This window comes from Anser anser, assembly GCF_964211835.1.
Source record: "Anser anser genome assembly, chromosome: 1".
NCBI classification, from domain to species: Eukaryota; Metazoa; Chordata; class Aves; order Anseriformes; family Anatidae; genus Anser; species Anser anser.
This window is the reverse complement of record NC_139720.1, coordinates 65,800,784-65,816,507: the sequence shown is the minus strand read 5'-3', so window position 1 is coordinate 65,816,507 and position 15,724 is coordinate 65,800,784. Positions and strand designations below refer to the sequence as shown.

Below are 15,724 nucleotides of genomic sequence, written 5' to 3'. Positions count from 1 at the left end.
CGTATCCATTATTTTCCCAGCTAACCTCAGCAAGTACATTTGCACTTAAAGCAGTATATAAATTGTTGCAATTATTACTTCTAATTTCTAACAGAGACCAGAAGTGGGCTGTTTAACTTTAACATACATTATGCATTCCCATAGGATTACAAATTAAAAATAAATGACATAAATCAGGTGGGGGAGATAACAAGCTAATGGAAGAGCAGTCCAAGAAGGAACACAGGATAAACTCTGAAGTAATGTAGTAACTTGGAATTACTCAATGCAAAACCACAGAGTAATTTCTTTACAGAAACTAAATAAGTAATTTCTCATAGATGATACAGAAGTAGGAACGCAAGGGGACTCTGAACAAAGAAGTATACAGGAAGTTTATAAAATAGATATTTGTAATTTAGAGTTAAGTTTATCCCACTTACAATATTGTTTGCATAACAAAATGTGTGTTTAATACTTGAAAAATTCAGCAGGGATATATGCCATTTTAAAATTGATTTTTAAAGCTACGTATATGCAGTCTGGTGTCCTTCTGTATGAAAAGCTTAACATTAACTCTGATGAGAGTGAAATGTGAGTCACGTACAATGTAAATTATGCTGCTCCTTGGAACTAAGCCATGACTAGTTAGCTGATGCAGCAGGTTTTGACTGATGCAGTGAAGTCACATTATTACCTTTTTCCTTCCTCTATTTTGAGCAGCCGAGAAGAGAAATTCCCGGTTTCTCAGGAGAGGATTAGTAACTAGGAATCCCTAGACAGTCTGTGCTTTGGCTGAAGCTTGTACACAGGGAGGGGAGATAATCTTGCTTCACTACAAGGGCTCTTCTGCGACAATGAAATTTTTCAAAAGTGCTTCCCTCTCTCAACTCATGTCCGAAGCTATGGTACAACACTGGATTAGTAGTGGTGTGAGACTGCCTTCCATCGCAGGTGTCCCCTGAGAGAGCACCTCATGGAAATAAGCCTGCCCAGCTCCTACAGGCTGCTGTTGATGCCCAGGTGACAATACAAATGGTGCTGGAAACACCTCTGGGGAAACAGGAAGAGGTCTGTTGTGCAGAAAAAATGGTGCCTGGGGGTGGGCAGAAATAGCCAGGATGAATGAAGCCTGGACATGTCAGACGTGGCTGGGAAGAGCCACTGACGGCTGGGAGCTAGGGAGCAAAATGCCACCCCCTACTACTTGCAGGGGTAAAAAAATTATTTTAATCAGACAGGTCCTTTTCTGATAAAGTTTTTTTTTTCTTTTTCTTTTTTTTTTTCTCAGAATGACCTTCAGCTGGATTTGAAGTGATGAGAAACATTTTTTATACTGGTTAAGCTACTGACGGAATAAATACTGTTGTCTATCTGATTGCTGTATTAGGTTGTCTTTTTAATTTCTCACACTGCTGCCTTCCAGCCACAGTGCAGCACAGCACCAACAACATATTTAAATGATGGTTTTCAGCAAGTTCCTGTTTCTTTTCCATCCTTCCCTTTTGTAAAGATAAGAAAAAAAACAAAAACTGAACTATAAATAAAAATGTGGAACATATCATTATGTTCTTAATGTCATTTCCTTTCATATAGGAACAAAATCCCTCACTTCAAGGCAACCATCTGAAATACGAAACGTAGCCGAAGTTCTACAGAGTCCAAGAATATTAACATAATGATATGTTTAGGGCAAAGTGAAAGAAAATATTATATTTAATCGAAATTGCTAGGATAATGCAATTATTTATAATGAATGAATGGAATTTTTATTTCTCAGTGTCAAGATTTGGAACATTCATCCTTCCTTCTGGTAACTCCAATTTTTTAATAAGAAAAGTTGAACAGGACATGAACTAGTCGAAGGAGGACAGTTCCAGCAACAGTGCTGGCTAAAATGTTTGGGTATGTTGGGTCAGAACTGACTCAGAGTAATGTTTTCCACCACATGAATGACTTAACGACATGGTTCGAAGCACCGTAGATTCCCTACTGCCCACAACTTAGTGTCGTACACCCAGTTTAGATTAGTTTTTGAGATACCATATACTCATAAAATACTGCCTTCAGGACTTCATTAAAAGTGCACCAAAATTTTACTACAGTAATGCAGCTTTAGAAAATGTCTTTGAAAAAATGCCAACAAAGTTAATTCAAACAATTATATAGCATTCTGGTCCCAGATTTTGATTAAAATCAATTGAAGTCACTAAGAAATACAGTTGAACTCAATGGTATCATATAGAAACTATTATACATGAAAGGTACCAATTATCAATCAAACTTTGAGAATCCACAAAATTATTTATGTGGCAACATAATCCCCTTTGAACTACGGTGTTGATGCTGGCAGATGCTCTTCCAACAATGACTTGTACGTTAGTTTCCGTGGGTCACTGCATATGTGCTAGAAGAGTGAAAAGCTTCCATCTACTTCATACACTGGTTTTACCTACCAAAAGAAGCCACAGAAAATGCCTACTATTTGTACCCAGGTCTTCCCAGCAGGTATGAAAAATCTAGAGTATTGACTACGAAACTCATCAATCTAAAGAGTATTGACTGTTGAAACACAGCAGGACCAACCTTCACCAATAATAGTTGCTGGAGTGGGAAATCACATCTCTAAAAGCAACAGCATGAAAATGAATTTTCAACTATTTGTTAAAAAAGAAAAAAAGGAAACTATATAATCTAATTGGTGAGAAGTGGATACATTGGCATCACTCTTAAGTGTCATTGGTTTTCAGTTAAATGTATCCTCCCTAACCATGGTAACACTTCTTAACATTCAAGAGGATTAATTTTTTCCCACTGAAGCTTGTGAAGCATTATCTACAGAAGATCATATTAGAAGGGACAGGAGAGAATTTAATGCACTGGATTTGAAGTAATTTACAAAACTCATTAAAATTCCAAAGATGCAAAATGGGTATTCTGTCCTGGGCTTCTGCAAATCTGGAAAACTGACCCCTCCCTCCCATGGGAATACTTTAAACACAAAGGAAATTCTGCAGTTAGAAACAGAAAAGCTCCACAGACATAAATGAAAAATGTGTTTTGTAAATTGAAATATATCATTAGATTGTATTTTCCAACTGAGGCTTGTTAAATGCAATTTAAGTGAGCTTGGGAAAGCAGAAGAGACTGCTATATTTTATTTTAGCAAATATTAATGATGCATGGCAATCACAAATGGAATAGTAACTTTAAACAACTGAGGGGATAGTAATGCAGAATTAAGGCAATAATGGGAGAGGACAAAAAAATCTAAGGGACAACTTGGATCATTTCTTTTCTCACAATTTACATTTGAATGCTTTCTTCACTGGGTAACCCATAAATGTTGCTAGTAGACTAGCAAAGTTCAAATAACCTTTTATTAGACCAGTACACAGAACTGGAAAAAAACAGATGCTGTTTTGGGTAGACTGTTTATTCAGAAGGACTTGCCAAAGAAAGCCTTTTCCATTTTCTTCACCTATGCCTCTTGATTATAGAATCGTAGAATGTCCCAAGTTGGAAGGGACCCACAAGGGTCATTGAGTCTAATTCCTAACAGACCTAATAGAAGACATCACCTAGTCACATAGGTCTTATATTCAAAGACTGTAACAGATAATAGACTAGCCAATTTCAGGTGTGTCCAAACTTTGCCCACATACACCCTTTATTTTTGTTGTCAGAGATGGCCTCCCATACCGGTTTTACATTCATTGATTCATCTCAATCTGAAAGACATGGTGATTCAAAATCATGTGCCTCATGTTTTGATCTATAATGTAGAAGCTGTACCTCTTTAATATATGAGGATGGCATGCATTATACTGAAAACCTTTTAATCCTGGATCAGCGAGTACAGAATCCCAGAGACAAAAAAATGCTGACTTGGTGCATAGGGGATAGCAGGCTCTGCTGGAAAAAGGAATGTGCCAAGCCTACAGAGACAAATGTAGATATTGAATGAGGCACACAGCACATGTTGAATCAAGGAAATGTATGAAGACAGGTAGAAAGACAGAGACCAACTGTCTTGTACCATCTAGGTCCTGTTACAGGCATATTTATCTCTAGAGGTCTGCTCTTTCCGAATTGTTAGATGTGCTCCTGTTGGCTTCCTGTAATTTAATTTCCGAGCTGCTGTCTCAAACTTTTGAATAAAAATTCAGCCTTGAATTGAAGGAAACATGCTTAAACATCACAGAAGAAGAAAACCAGAGCTGAAGTGTTCAGGTTGGACTCAAGATAGTGTTCACTGACCTGCAAATCCCCTTTTAATTACATTGGCCACTATTTCATCTACATACTGGGTGTGGTGTGTACATATATATATATACATACGTATACACAGAAGTGAATAATTTAGTAAAAGAACTGGCATTATAATTCAAAGTCAGGGTCAAAAGGACAAAATTAGTCACATTTATTTCTGGTACAAACTTCTTATATTCATTTAACTAATGTGTTTGCAATATAGGAATAAAATTAAAAATTAAAGTGTTGAAATAGGAAGGAATGAGAAAAAAGGGTTGTGGAGAATGATGGATTATAGTATGAAAACAAGAGATAAAAACTGCCAGTGAAGGGATTAAGGAAGGCAAGACATCACTAGAGTTGGGAGAAAGGGAGATTATTTCTGCAGCTGAATTATAGCTAGATTGACAGTCTCTGTAAAGACTTCATCAGACGAGCTGTTATTAAACCCTTTCAGTTCTGTATTCCAAAACTCCTGGAAATACAGTGTTGGATTTCTGAAATCACTCTGTGTGTATGTGTGTGTGTGCTCACATGTGCATGGGTTTGTTGCACTTAGCACAATGAGTCCAAACCTCAATTCAGGTATCTAAGCAAAGTGGTAATACAAAAAAAATAGAAAAAAAAAGTATTGATAGAACATACTATTGCAGATGGCAACATTGCTTATATTTACGTAAAGCGTGTGACTCATAAAAAGGTGCCAATTAAAATATAAATGATTAATGTCCTTTAAAAAGATTTAAGATCCCCATGACTATGTTAAGTTATAAAGTACAGCTAAAATCTGTTAACAGGTAAAACATGGCAAAAGTGGTATCTTGTGTTAGTGGGTTAGATTTCCCTTGTGTATAAATATATGTCCTCAAACAGGGAAAAAAAGTAAATAAAATTCCACAATAAATAATAAAGGCAATAATTTCAAAAGGCATTGACTCCTTCCTCCAACTAAACACTGGGTCTTTGCTACCTGTTTTCATGACTTAAGGAATGGTTTCACATTTTGGTGTGGTGCATCACTAGGACCTACATCAACATTTCAGGCTTTTGTTCAGATCTTCAGACCACAAACTCACCTGCTCCTGGGTCATCTTCTGCAGCTCTTTCTCCCAAGCTGTCCGGTCATCATCCAGGTGGTAGGAAGCAGGTGGGGTGAGTCCACGCAGAATCAGGGGGTCACGGTCATGGCAGAGGGCTGTCAGATGTCCAATGTATAACTTCAACTTGCTGCGATTCTGATCGAGTTCTAAGAGGGGCTGAATTGTCTGAAATAAGAGAACAGAAGTGGTCAAGAACTGTCTGAGACACAAGCAATGATGAAGGAAAAGATCAAGGACAAGGTTACATACTTGTTCAGCTTTATACTGAAAGAAATCTGAACACTCTCCCTCCCCACAGTATTCCTATCATATAGTCCCATAACCATCCAGCATTGAGGCAGAAAGAAATGAAGGACATCAGGAGCAGAGACAGATGACAGCCATCTTACTGATATATGAAATAATGATGATATGGGTTGAAAAACAAAACAGTATGAGTTAAATGGATTAAGTCTATTGATTATCCAGCAGCACTCAGTCAGCTATTTCAACTCCCTTCTTTAAAAAAAATATATTTTTTTGGATAAAAGGTACCTGTCAACAACAAAAGCAAGTGCAATTTAGATTCTACCTCATTTTACAAACAACCATTTCACTGTTAGATAAGTATACATTAAACATGTTCCAAAGAGTGACATTTCCAATGATGTCAAGTTGCTGGTTTCTAAGATGAACATCTCTCTACGGTAGAAACCAGAGAGATGTATCTTAACCAGAAAGTCTTCTATTAGTTTTGAAAAGGTGATGACTTTCAATTACTATTGCAAGCCAGATTCTATACAACAGACTAAAAAAATAAAATCAAAGAACTCTAATGAGTACTATTTTATTTCATTATACATTACCTAATCTGAATCTAAACTTAGTTGCTCATTGCAAACCCTGGAGTCATCCAGTTCCCACAAAAATTATCAGAAGAGCCATTTTTCATTTGCTTTACCAAAAAATAGAGTTCAAGTGGATAAATACATATATGGTTTATATTACATATAAACCCTCACTATGTCCCCACCCAAACTGTTTCATATTGTTCTATGTATTCATGGGCATATATTCCAAAGTGCAGTATACAAAGCTTTGGCTCTAAGGTTTGCAGCTGATCAAAAATTAAAGAAGAACCAGGCACTGTGCCTCCACTCCGTAAAATGAGGTGTTGAAGCTAAGAGCACTGATGCGCACCAGCTACGAGAGCTGGAAAGCCTTGCTACAGTGCTGGCAACTTGTCTTCGTGTTCCCAGGCAGGGGCTGCACCTGCTCTCTGCTAACAGGCTGGGGATATCTTTTCAGTAGGACACCTCTGACCCAGCTAATGAATAAGGAGCGAGATAATCTCTGAGTCAACAGAAACAGGGTGCTGGCACCACTTTCAACAAAGACCCTGGCTTTGAGCCCTTTTAATAAGCCTGTCAGGGCTCACTTATTTTGTTCCTAACACTGTTCTACATGGATTAATTTCTGTAGAGTGAGAGGATCTGAGAGCGGTGGCTAAGCAGCTAACTAATGTCAAACTCCTTGTCCCACAGAGAGCCAGCTGCGCTCGACAGCCAACATCACAACATCAGGGTGGCGGCAGCGAAGACCAGCCAACGGCAGCCAGGCTGAAGGGACAGACAAGAAACCTGCAGAGAGAGTAAGCTCACGTGCCTTGTTATAAACCTTACCACTGTGTGTGGCCTTGGGGCGACAGCTGTTTACAGATATGTACATGTATAAAAATATGGTTTGGTGTATCAAGACTGCAAACTGCAGCAGGGTAGAATACTGCTCTCTTGTATTGGGCAGTAGGAAGGGATATTTTAGTAACATCAGCACAGTCACACTTCACTTCCATCACCAAGTACAATGGTCTTTAACCAATTGCACCCATCAGCTTTGGTTGCTTGGTGAATTTACACTACCTGTCCCAGTTTCTTATAATGTGGATCACGTGGATTATGATCTGAAAGCGCACTGCCTATACAGGTGTAAAAAAAACCCTGTGACATTTCTAATTTAACTGATGTCTTTCCTTACTATTCAGTTTCTTCACAGTGGGGAGAATGATGGAAGATCACACCCTGAAAAAATACCGTTTCATTAAAATGTGGAAAATAAGTCATCAATGTCTAATAAAGCTGACCAATCAACACAGTAGGTGCCTTATATTCTCTTTCAGGTAACACATTCTATCAAATATCCATCAGATGTGCAAATTTCACTCTGTAAAGACCTGGACTTGCCAACCTTCCTGACTGTTCTTTGTGATAAAGAGAAAGCAGAGCTATCTGGCAAGTTGTGATGGAAGACTTTAATGTAAGAGTTGAATTTGATTGCTCAGGGATGTTCTTTCTGTACCCTTCCCCCTTACCTTGAGCAGCACGTTCCTCCCTTTCTGGAAATAGGCCAAATGAGGCGTGTGAAAGTTCTTAACTAGCAGCGCTCCCAAAGCTGTTCACAGAGCAATCATTTCTCTCACTTGGGATCCATTAAACCCTGCCAGTCAAGTAGGAAATGCCCTTCTATTTGCGTTCCTGCCATATCTACTTCGAATTAGACACTTAGCAAAAGGCACCGTGCTTCCCACGCAGCAGAGCTGCCACTGCCTTATCTCAAGAGGGTGTAAGAGCACTTGCTAAGTGGAAAGGCAGGGCAGTACTGGATGCATAAACCACATCATGCTCCCATGTTCAGCTCAGAGCTGTAGAGCTTTCTAAGAAAACAATGGGTAGACGGACCAAGCCCGGGAATCTCTTTTAAAGCAGCCAATCTTCATTAGTCGCACTGATACATTTGGACCATCCTCATCAAAGCATGGAATGAAGTCTGCTTAATGTACCACCTAGTTCTGAATACTGTAAATAGCTAGCTATGCGTGAAAGTTCATTTCAGTAATAAAAGAAGTCACTACAATGCTGAAGTGGAGACACAAAATGTCTAACAAATCTCTGATACAAAACCAAAGCATCTCTTCTACCAACAGATACAGACATTTGGGAAGGTGTTTCAAAACAAATCCAACTTGGTAACAACATGCTCTGTCTTTTCTGAGATTTCACACACACAAAAAAAACCTGTGAGCATGACAAATGGGAGTCTATTTGTAGCTCTGAAAGCCATCATGACAAAAATATGCTTTAGAATAAAATTAATGCTGCTTCTTCAACTGTAGTTCTGCTGTTGCTGTACAACGGTCAGCTTAAATATAAGCAACTGTATTTAAAAGATTTTATGATAAAAGCCTGCATTTAAATTCATACATGCGCTGCATAGATAAGAAAAGGTACTTGTAACTGAATCTGGCTGGAAAGGCTTATCTAAATGTTTAGTCACGTTTATTGTGAAAGATGAATACACCTTAGATACAGAGACTGTTGTGTCTAAAAGTTTGTCTGAACAGTGTCTAATGTAAATATGCAAAAACACGTAGGTAGTTATATGAGAAAGAAAGCCAGTGAATGGGTGGTATAAGTGCAGCAGTGTCGAACTGAGACAAATGCGATATTGACTATCCATAATTGTCTGCCGAGTAAAGTATGGTTTTAATCAATATGTAATAGGACTCAGTCACCACAACCACCAGCTTTAAATTACTGGTTCTCCAGGCAAAAGGACTAATGACCCAGTCACCTTTCTCCCTGCTAGAATTCCCTTCTTCTCCAAAGGAAGCAACTACTTTTCTTTGCCAGAACTAACTAATTAACTTTAGTTAGTTAATTTCAGAGAATATGTTTTAAATTTCTACTTTGCAATAAATCTGCAGCTCCCCATTTGGAGTGGAAGGAAGTCTTTTATGTGTCCAGTCTGTTTTTCCATTTGCATCAGTTGATCTAGAAAAAGTTAGTTGCTTACAGAACCTCCTTACCCCTCAGAATCATGCATATGGATCAACAGCCGTAATCTTTTTTCTTACAGAAACATACCTCTGAATCCTCTGTGCAAACAAAAAAGAAGAAAGTAACATCTTGACACAGCAGTGCTAATACAGAGTGCTATGCATACATTTGGCATTGGCATGACTGCTGTCATTAGCTTACCTATGCTGCTTGCAACGTAACGTTGCATGCATTTGTATTCACTACAGAATGCAACAAGGCAGAGTAATGCAGATATGTGGTCTTCATTTTGCAACCAAATAATTCAGTAAACTTTTCTCCACTTACCCATAAATATTTGAGAGAATCTCTGAGGAACAGCTATATCAAGAAGAAAATGAAGAAAACAAAATGGAACAGATAAATAATCTCAGGGTCAAAGTAAATAAAGTGAGGTCAAAATATAACTAGATTTGCAAAAGTGTTTGAAAGAAGTGTGCACAGAAGGAATCAGGAAGTTTCCAAGGAATTAACTGGTTTGAGAAATGCTCTAGCTTGCTAGCCTGGTCTGTGGACCTTGACTGTACTTTGTAGATTCTGCAAAGGCACAAAACCAATGACAATGATGACACCTTCAAAACTTCAGACTGGATATAGTAAATAGGCTTCAAAAAGAATCAAGTTAAATCAGGTAGCCCTTTATCTCTTATTTAGCACATTTATCATGCAAGCACAGCAAATTATTTTCAGCTCCAGTTTTCAGACTTTGTTGCTTACAGATGCTGCCCAACAAAACTTACTTCCCAAACTACCATTACACAGAAGATGGGCTTGAAGTCTCAGTAAATAGGGACTTGATTTGTTAAAAAGAAATTATTCCAAGGAGGACCTGAAAAATCCAAAAAAAGATGGAACAGATCATAGTGGGCCCTCAGACGCCTAAACAAAAAAAGTCTCCTGTATCTGGGTTTTGTTACAGATATCATCATAAAAGAAAATTTTGCCAATATAGCAAAATTTCTTGTATTGTGAGATATGGAAATAAACTAAGAAACAGAATGATACAGTCTGGAAGAATTTGCATGGCAAATTGAATTATGCCTTTTCCCTGCTCAAACCATTTGTATTTGTTTGGCAACAAATGCAAGGGTTCAACTATGATCATCGTGCAACCATTGAATGCAGTGGAGTTTTATGAGGCATGAATTTGGCTCAGAAAGTGCAAAGCTTTCCCAAATTCAGAACAATTTATCACTGATGTCTTCCCTTCGTTATTTTAAATGGAAACAGAAGAAAGTTCTCAAAAAGACTCTGCCTGACCTCAGTTCAGTTCAGCTCAGTTCACTGCTGTACAGAGATACTTGGTTTCTTCAAGAGACCACAATACAAAGGCTCAAGGACAGGCTCAGTTTTCTTTAGATTTGTTTTAGAGACAAAAATGGATTTAAATCTAACCTTCATCATTTTCTCCTCATAAAACAAAACAAAACAACATGCGTGAGGAGGTGAAAGAGATTCTGGCTATTTTGACAGAGCTGTCTTACTCAGTTCATTTCTGACAGAATCAATTAGGAAGTCATTTTTATAAAGCAAATTCTTTTTGAAATTTTTATACACCATGAACAAATCCCATGGATTAATGATTTCCAGAGTTCACCCTCTTCATCTTGGGAAAAATCCAGACCAGAAGAATAGAAAAAGCACAAAACAGGGAAAGTAGTTTTTTGGTAAGTTCTCTCATTTAAGTAAAATCTTTTTGCCATAATGTAGGTGAATCAAATAATTGCAGTGGGTTGGTAGGATTCCTAAAGCACTGAAAAAATAGTTCAAAAATATTTTTCTACATAACAAATCCAGAAGTACTTTTTCATGACACTGGCAACTTTTGCTTACATGGGCCATGGAGCAAAATTTTGTGGGGAACCATGTGCGGAATAGCAGGGACTACTACAGATCAGAACTGAAATACACTGGCAGGACTGTGTGAAGCTTATAATTGGCACATTGGGAAATACTAAAGTTCAGCAATGGGGTACTTCAGCAGAGCTGAAGGGTTTCTCTACATACGGCGACTCCAGCTTGAATTTTACCTGTTTCATCAGTCCCTTGCTTTCAAAAGCAAGAGCATTCACCGAAATCCTCACCTACTAAATATAACTAATTGCACTATGCACACATGGCATCTCTTTCTTCTGTAACAGTCTGTATGTCTCTTTCCTAGTTGAGTCAAAGGAGGGAAATTTGTGACTTAATTGCAAGATGAGATCAGAACATGCAAACTCAAATGTTGTATTTATTTGTCTAAGTTTTCTTTTGTTTTCAAAATCTCTTGGGAATCTATCAACTCATCAACTTAACTCTCCTAAAAACAGGTGGAACAAAGTAGAGTAAGGTCTACAGAGAATCTAACATCTTCCACTGCTTTTTAATACGTCAATATCCACTTAATTTGAGAATGTCATTCCTATAAGTTGTGATAGTTATCAGGTTAAAATTTTCAATAATAAAATCAATTACAGAAAGCTGTGAAACTGGGTAGTCAAACTTGGGATACTGAAAATTAGGATATCATCAAGAAAAAAAAAGTATTCCTGTAGCAAATGAAAATGGTTCAACAAGCAAAGTGCTCACAGCTTGTACAATGACACTGTGGACTTAAAAAAGCATCCTCTTGATCAAACTTCTGAAGATGCAATTAAGGAAGTGAAAGTTTTGATTTCACAGAATACATTTTATTCAGATTCCTTCATCACAAGAATATTGTAACTTGAGAATAAGTAACAACAATCTGCTTATATTTTTAATCTGTTAAAATTTTCTAGCACTCGTTCTTTTAATAAGAGTGAACAAGAAAGCACATACATTCCTTGCTAAGCTGTAGCTTGTCTATTGCTTCTTCCTATTACAAGAGATAAAAGGAAACAGCAGCTACAATGCTTTTGTTTGAAAGCCGAAAATTTTATCATATATACTGGGAGAATCTGTCCATGTGAATGCTTATGTATCAGGGACTGCATTCTTTCGTCTCCCTGCTGTCTGATACTTTGTTAATGGAAAACAGAAGGCATTTCTTAAGTAGTCTACCAGAGAACACAATCAGTGCTCTTCCTGTTCAGATGAACTATAACCTCCCTGTTCACGGGTGATATGAATCTTCGTCTCGTCCTTCTCTAACACTGAGTCTTCATTCAGTTGTTTCAGCTCTCTACCTGCTACATGACACTTTCAAAGCAAAGCCACACGAAGCCACAGTCTGCCTGGTTTGTCTGTCGTCAGGATTTCTTTGTGGAATTCTTTGCTCTCCATTCAAATGCAAATTTCTATTAATAAATATAAATACACACACATAAATATCTATATAAATTCTTCTCTATAAGTTGTATTAAACTAACAGATGTAGTTGGATTGCCTGTGGTGAGACTACTATGAGTTGGAACCTGGCATCTCTGTCAGTAATTACAAACTTCACCAGCCAGGAAAATACAGCGTCTAGATTGGCTACATGCCCTTATCAGTTTTTATTTTACTCATATTTCTCTCAAGCTTGTTTTCATAGTTAATAAATTGGAAAGCAGGTTTGGGCTTGATTCTTTCTCTACTCTAATGCTGTTCATCCTCCCCCATTTCTTTTCTCCTAACTTACAACTAAAAAGCATTGGCACACCCCGGCTGGCTTCAGCTACTCCACTTCTGTCTCTGTCCTGTCTATGAGTGCCAGAACTCAACTTCACTCTCTTTATGCTACCAACAACATACTCACAGTGCGCAGAAGCTTCCTCCATGGTTGCACACTGGCATGTGGATGAAGGCTATAAGAAATCTAAATGACTAAGTAATTGGGAGATAGTACAGACTATCAAAAAAGTCTGTAAATGACAACGCTCTCCTGGAAGTGGCCAGAAACAAATAAAAATGTTTGAGTATAGAATTCTTACTTGCTACAAAGAACAAGCTGTGAGTAGAAGAACATATTGAGCTGTAAATCAGAAAAGAAAATAAGACACAGACCTGGAATAATCTGATTTAGTAGATATGAATGATAGCCTCTTTGCAATTGTTTTGCTGAAAAGCTCAAATCACTACAAAAAGAAACCAGCCATCTGTTTTGAATGTTTTAGAATATAAGTATCTATTTGTGTTCTTCTTTGATCTGTAAGAATAATAGGAAGACAGTGATACAATCCAGTTACACCTCTGTTGTGAGTGCTTAATTCATCCCAGAACTGCAGATTACAAAATTCCATCTGGAAATCTTAGTCTTATCTTTCTGGGATCAGAAAGAAGACTAACAGTGTATCAAGATCAGTTCTTTTGTGCTGGTAGATAAAACATTCTTGGACAGAGAATATATTCTTCCAATATAAAATAGTTATTAAGACAGCAAAATAGTATAGCTAAAAAAACCAAGATAGCAAAAGAACTGTTCCCAGAAACAGGGAAAGGACTGGGAGCAGAACTTAATGCCTTTTTAAGGATAGCATTCTTCTCAGCCTGGCCCATCCCAGTCTAACAATACTCTATTTACTGGCTAAAAGATTGCATGCCAGTACAGGAACAGAATAAGAGAGAAGGTGGAAAGGAATGGTTTCCAAACTGGGATGACAGAACATTAATCATATAACAAAATACTAAGGTTGATATCACTATCTCTTAAGTTGGTCACTCCAACAAAATGGCATTGTTACTTACACTGAAATAAGAAAGTCACTGCAAAAGGCTTTCCATTATTCAGTCATTACAGTCAAAAGGCTTGAAAAGGCTTGAAAAGAATAGATAACTGTTTGATAGGTAAATCAAACATTTTGATTTTGAACTGTACTTCTTGAGTGAACAGCTGTCAGTCCATGCACCCTCCTTGAGCTTCCTTGCCTGAGCTTGATGGCAGGTCTTTCAGTTTCGTAATTAACAATGACGCCTACATAAACAGGGCTCCAGAAAAGCAGGGATGGAAGGCAGGTCCTGTGATTAACCAGGACAACTGTATTCAAAGTGCTACCCTTGTAAGGATTAATTAGTTACATCATCTTATTGGAGTGCATCGCACCAGGGTTCTTACTGCTACAAGTTTAGCCCATCTGGAAAGTGGGAGTGAGGAGTCCTGACTGTTACAGTATGACAAAACAAATCTGGCATCTTATCTCTCAGTCAGGCCAAGCGATAATGTTTAAATAAAGTAAGATTATTTCATGTAGCCGCCTTCAAATTTTGCACAGTGAATGTCTCTAAGGCAAGGCACATTCTTTCACAGTGATTTTACACATATGAAAGAACTATAACAGATACTATACAGATACACCACACAATTAATTTGTAGATTTTTATGGAGGAAGAAATAACCCTTCGGAAAACAAAAGATGACAATGAAAAGGAAGAGAGCTGTCTAAAGAGCTTTGTTCAGTGTGCTGGAATAGCAGCTCCTTGAAATATTTAACACATGGGTTATTTTCCCTTTTTTTGTGAAGGAATAGGATCTTGGAAAGAAAAATAAAATTATTAATAAATCAAGCTGAACACAAATCTAACACAATTTTGGGAACAAATTCAAAATGAGGTATCAGAATCACCATTATACCACTGTAACAACACGGTTTTAGGACATTGTGTAATAATATCACCTAGCACTTGTGTAGCACTTTTCCCAAGCAGAACTTACACTTCACAAAAACTTCAGCTCATTTTACAATTACAGAATTTGAGACAGAGAGAAAGAGAACAAGCGAGTGGTGGGAGACAATGCCAGAAAAGAATTTATCTTCTGAATCGTGGTCTAGTACCGCGTCCAGTAAAGTATATTGTAATATGAGTCAGGCATGAAAGTTTGATGTTTTTGACCATTCTGCATGATCTAACAATTAAAAAGACCATACTGAAAATAAATTTATTTAAAAAGCATCCGCAGAGAAGCTTATTAGGTCACGTTGTAGTAAGTGACAGTACTGAGAACCTAAAAGAATTGTGACAGTAGGATGAGCAGCCCTCTACATGCTGCAACCATAAAATGTGCCTCATGTTGAGAGAAGGATCACATTTATGCAGTGAATGAATGTCCATGTAATCATCTGAAAATGGATCTCATCATGAATAAGATATATCCTTTGATGAAGGAAATCGGTATATTTATTCAAGCACTAAAGAGTGCATGAAAAAAATGAGTATTCTTCTCAAGCTTCCCAAAGTACAGGCACTTCTTCTTCTGCAGTGTTCTCAATGAGAAGTTCATGGGGTTTGGCAACTGTGGTAAGGGTTGCATTAAGTCCTGAGATGTCCTATCCTATCTCCCTCAATATCATTACTTCTGTCCCTCTTACTCTACCATCATAGTAGCCACAGCTCTTCAGACTACTGTCATCTGTCTCCTACTTCTGCCACCACCCTCTAAATCTGTTTGAATAGCTAGGTGTGCTGACTGACTAGGTGTCCATGCTTATGCATTTCCTTTCAGCTGTCAGATGGAAATAAATAAATACCCCCTCAAAAGGAAAGAAAAAGGAAATCATGAATGTTCATCTGGGGCATTCCTAAGGGTGAGAGAAAATTGCTCTGCAGACACCAGAAACATGGCTTACAAGCTTGAGCACTGAGTTGTTTCTTTTGTCTACA

The 15,724-nt window shown here is 37.7% G+C and overlaps 1 protein-coding gene and 1 long non-coding RNA gene across 15 annotated transcripts in view; one reads left to right on the top strand and one right to left on the bottom strand.

Moving 5' to 3' along the window:
• Window positions 1-15,724, bottom strand: part of ERC1 (ELKS/RAB6-interacting/CAST family member 1) — a 308,495-nt gene that overhangs the window by 13,592 nt on the left and 279,179 nt on the right. For all 14 annotated transcript variants that reach the window (XR_014578009.1, XR_014578010.1, XR_014578011.1 and 11 more), the window contains one exon: window positions 5,310-5,498. Coding sequence is in view for 10 of the 14 variants with exons in the window: in XM_083819803.1 (XP_083675929.1) it covers window positions 5,310-5,498 (189 nt within the window). In the remaining 4 variants the exon portion in view is untranslated. The remainder of the gene's footprint in view (window positions 1-5,309; window positions 5,499-15,724) is intronic.
• The window catches only part of LOC310892291, a 55,547-nt gene that overhangs the window by 6,555 nt on the left and 33,268 nt on the right, over window positions 1-15,724 (top strand). The window contains exon 2 of the long non-coding RNA XR_014578014.1: window positions 6,857-7,463. This is a non-coding gene — a long non-coding RNA (uncharacterized lncRNA). The remainder of the gene's footprint in view (window positions 1-6,856; window positions 7,464-15,724) is intronic.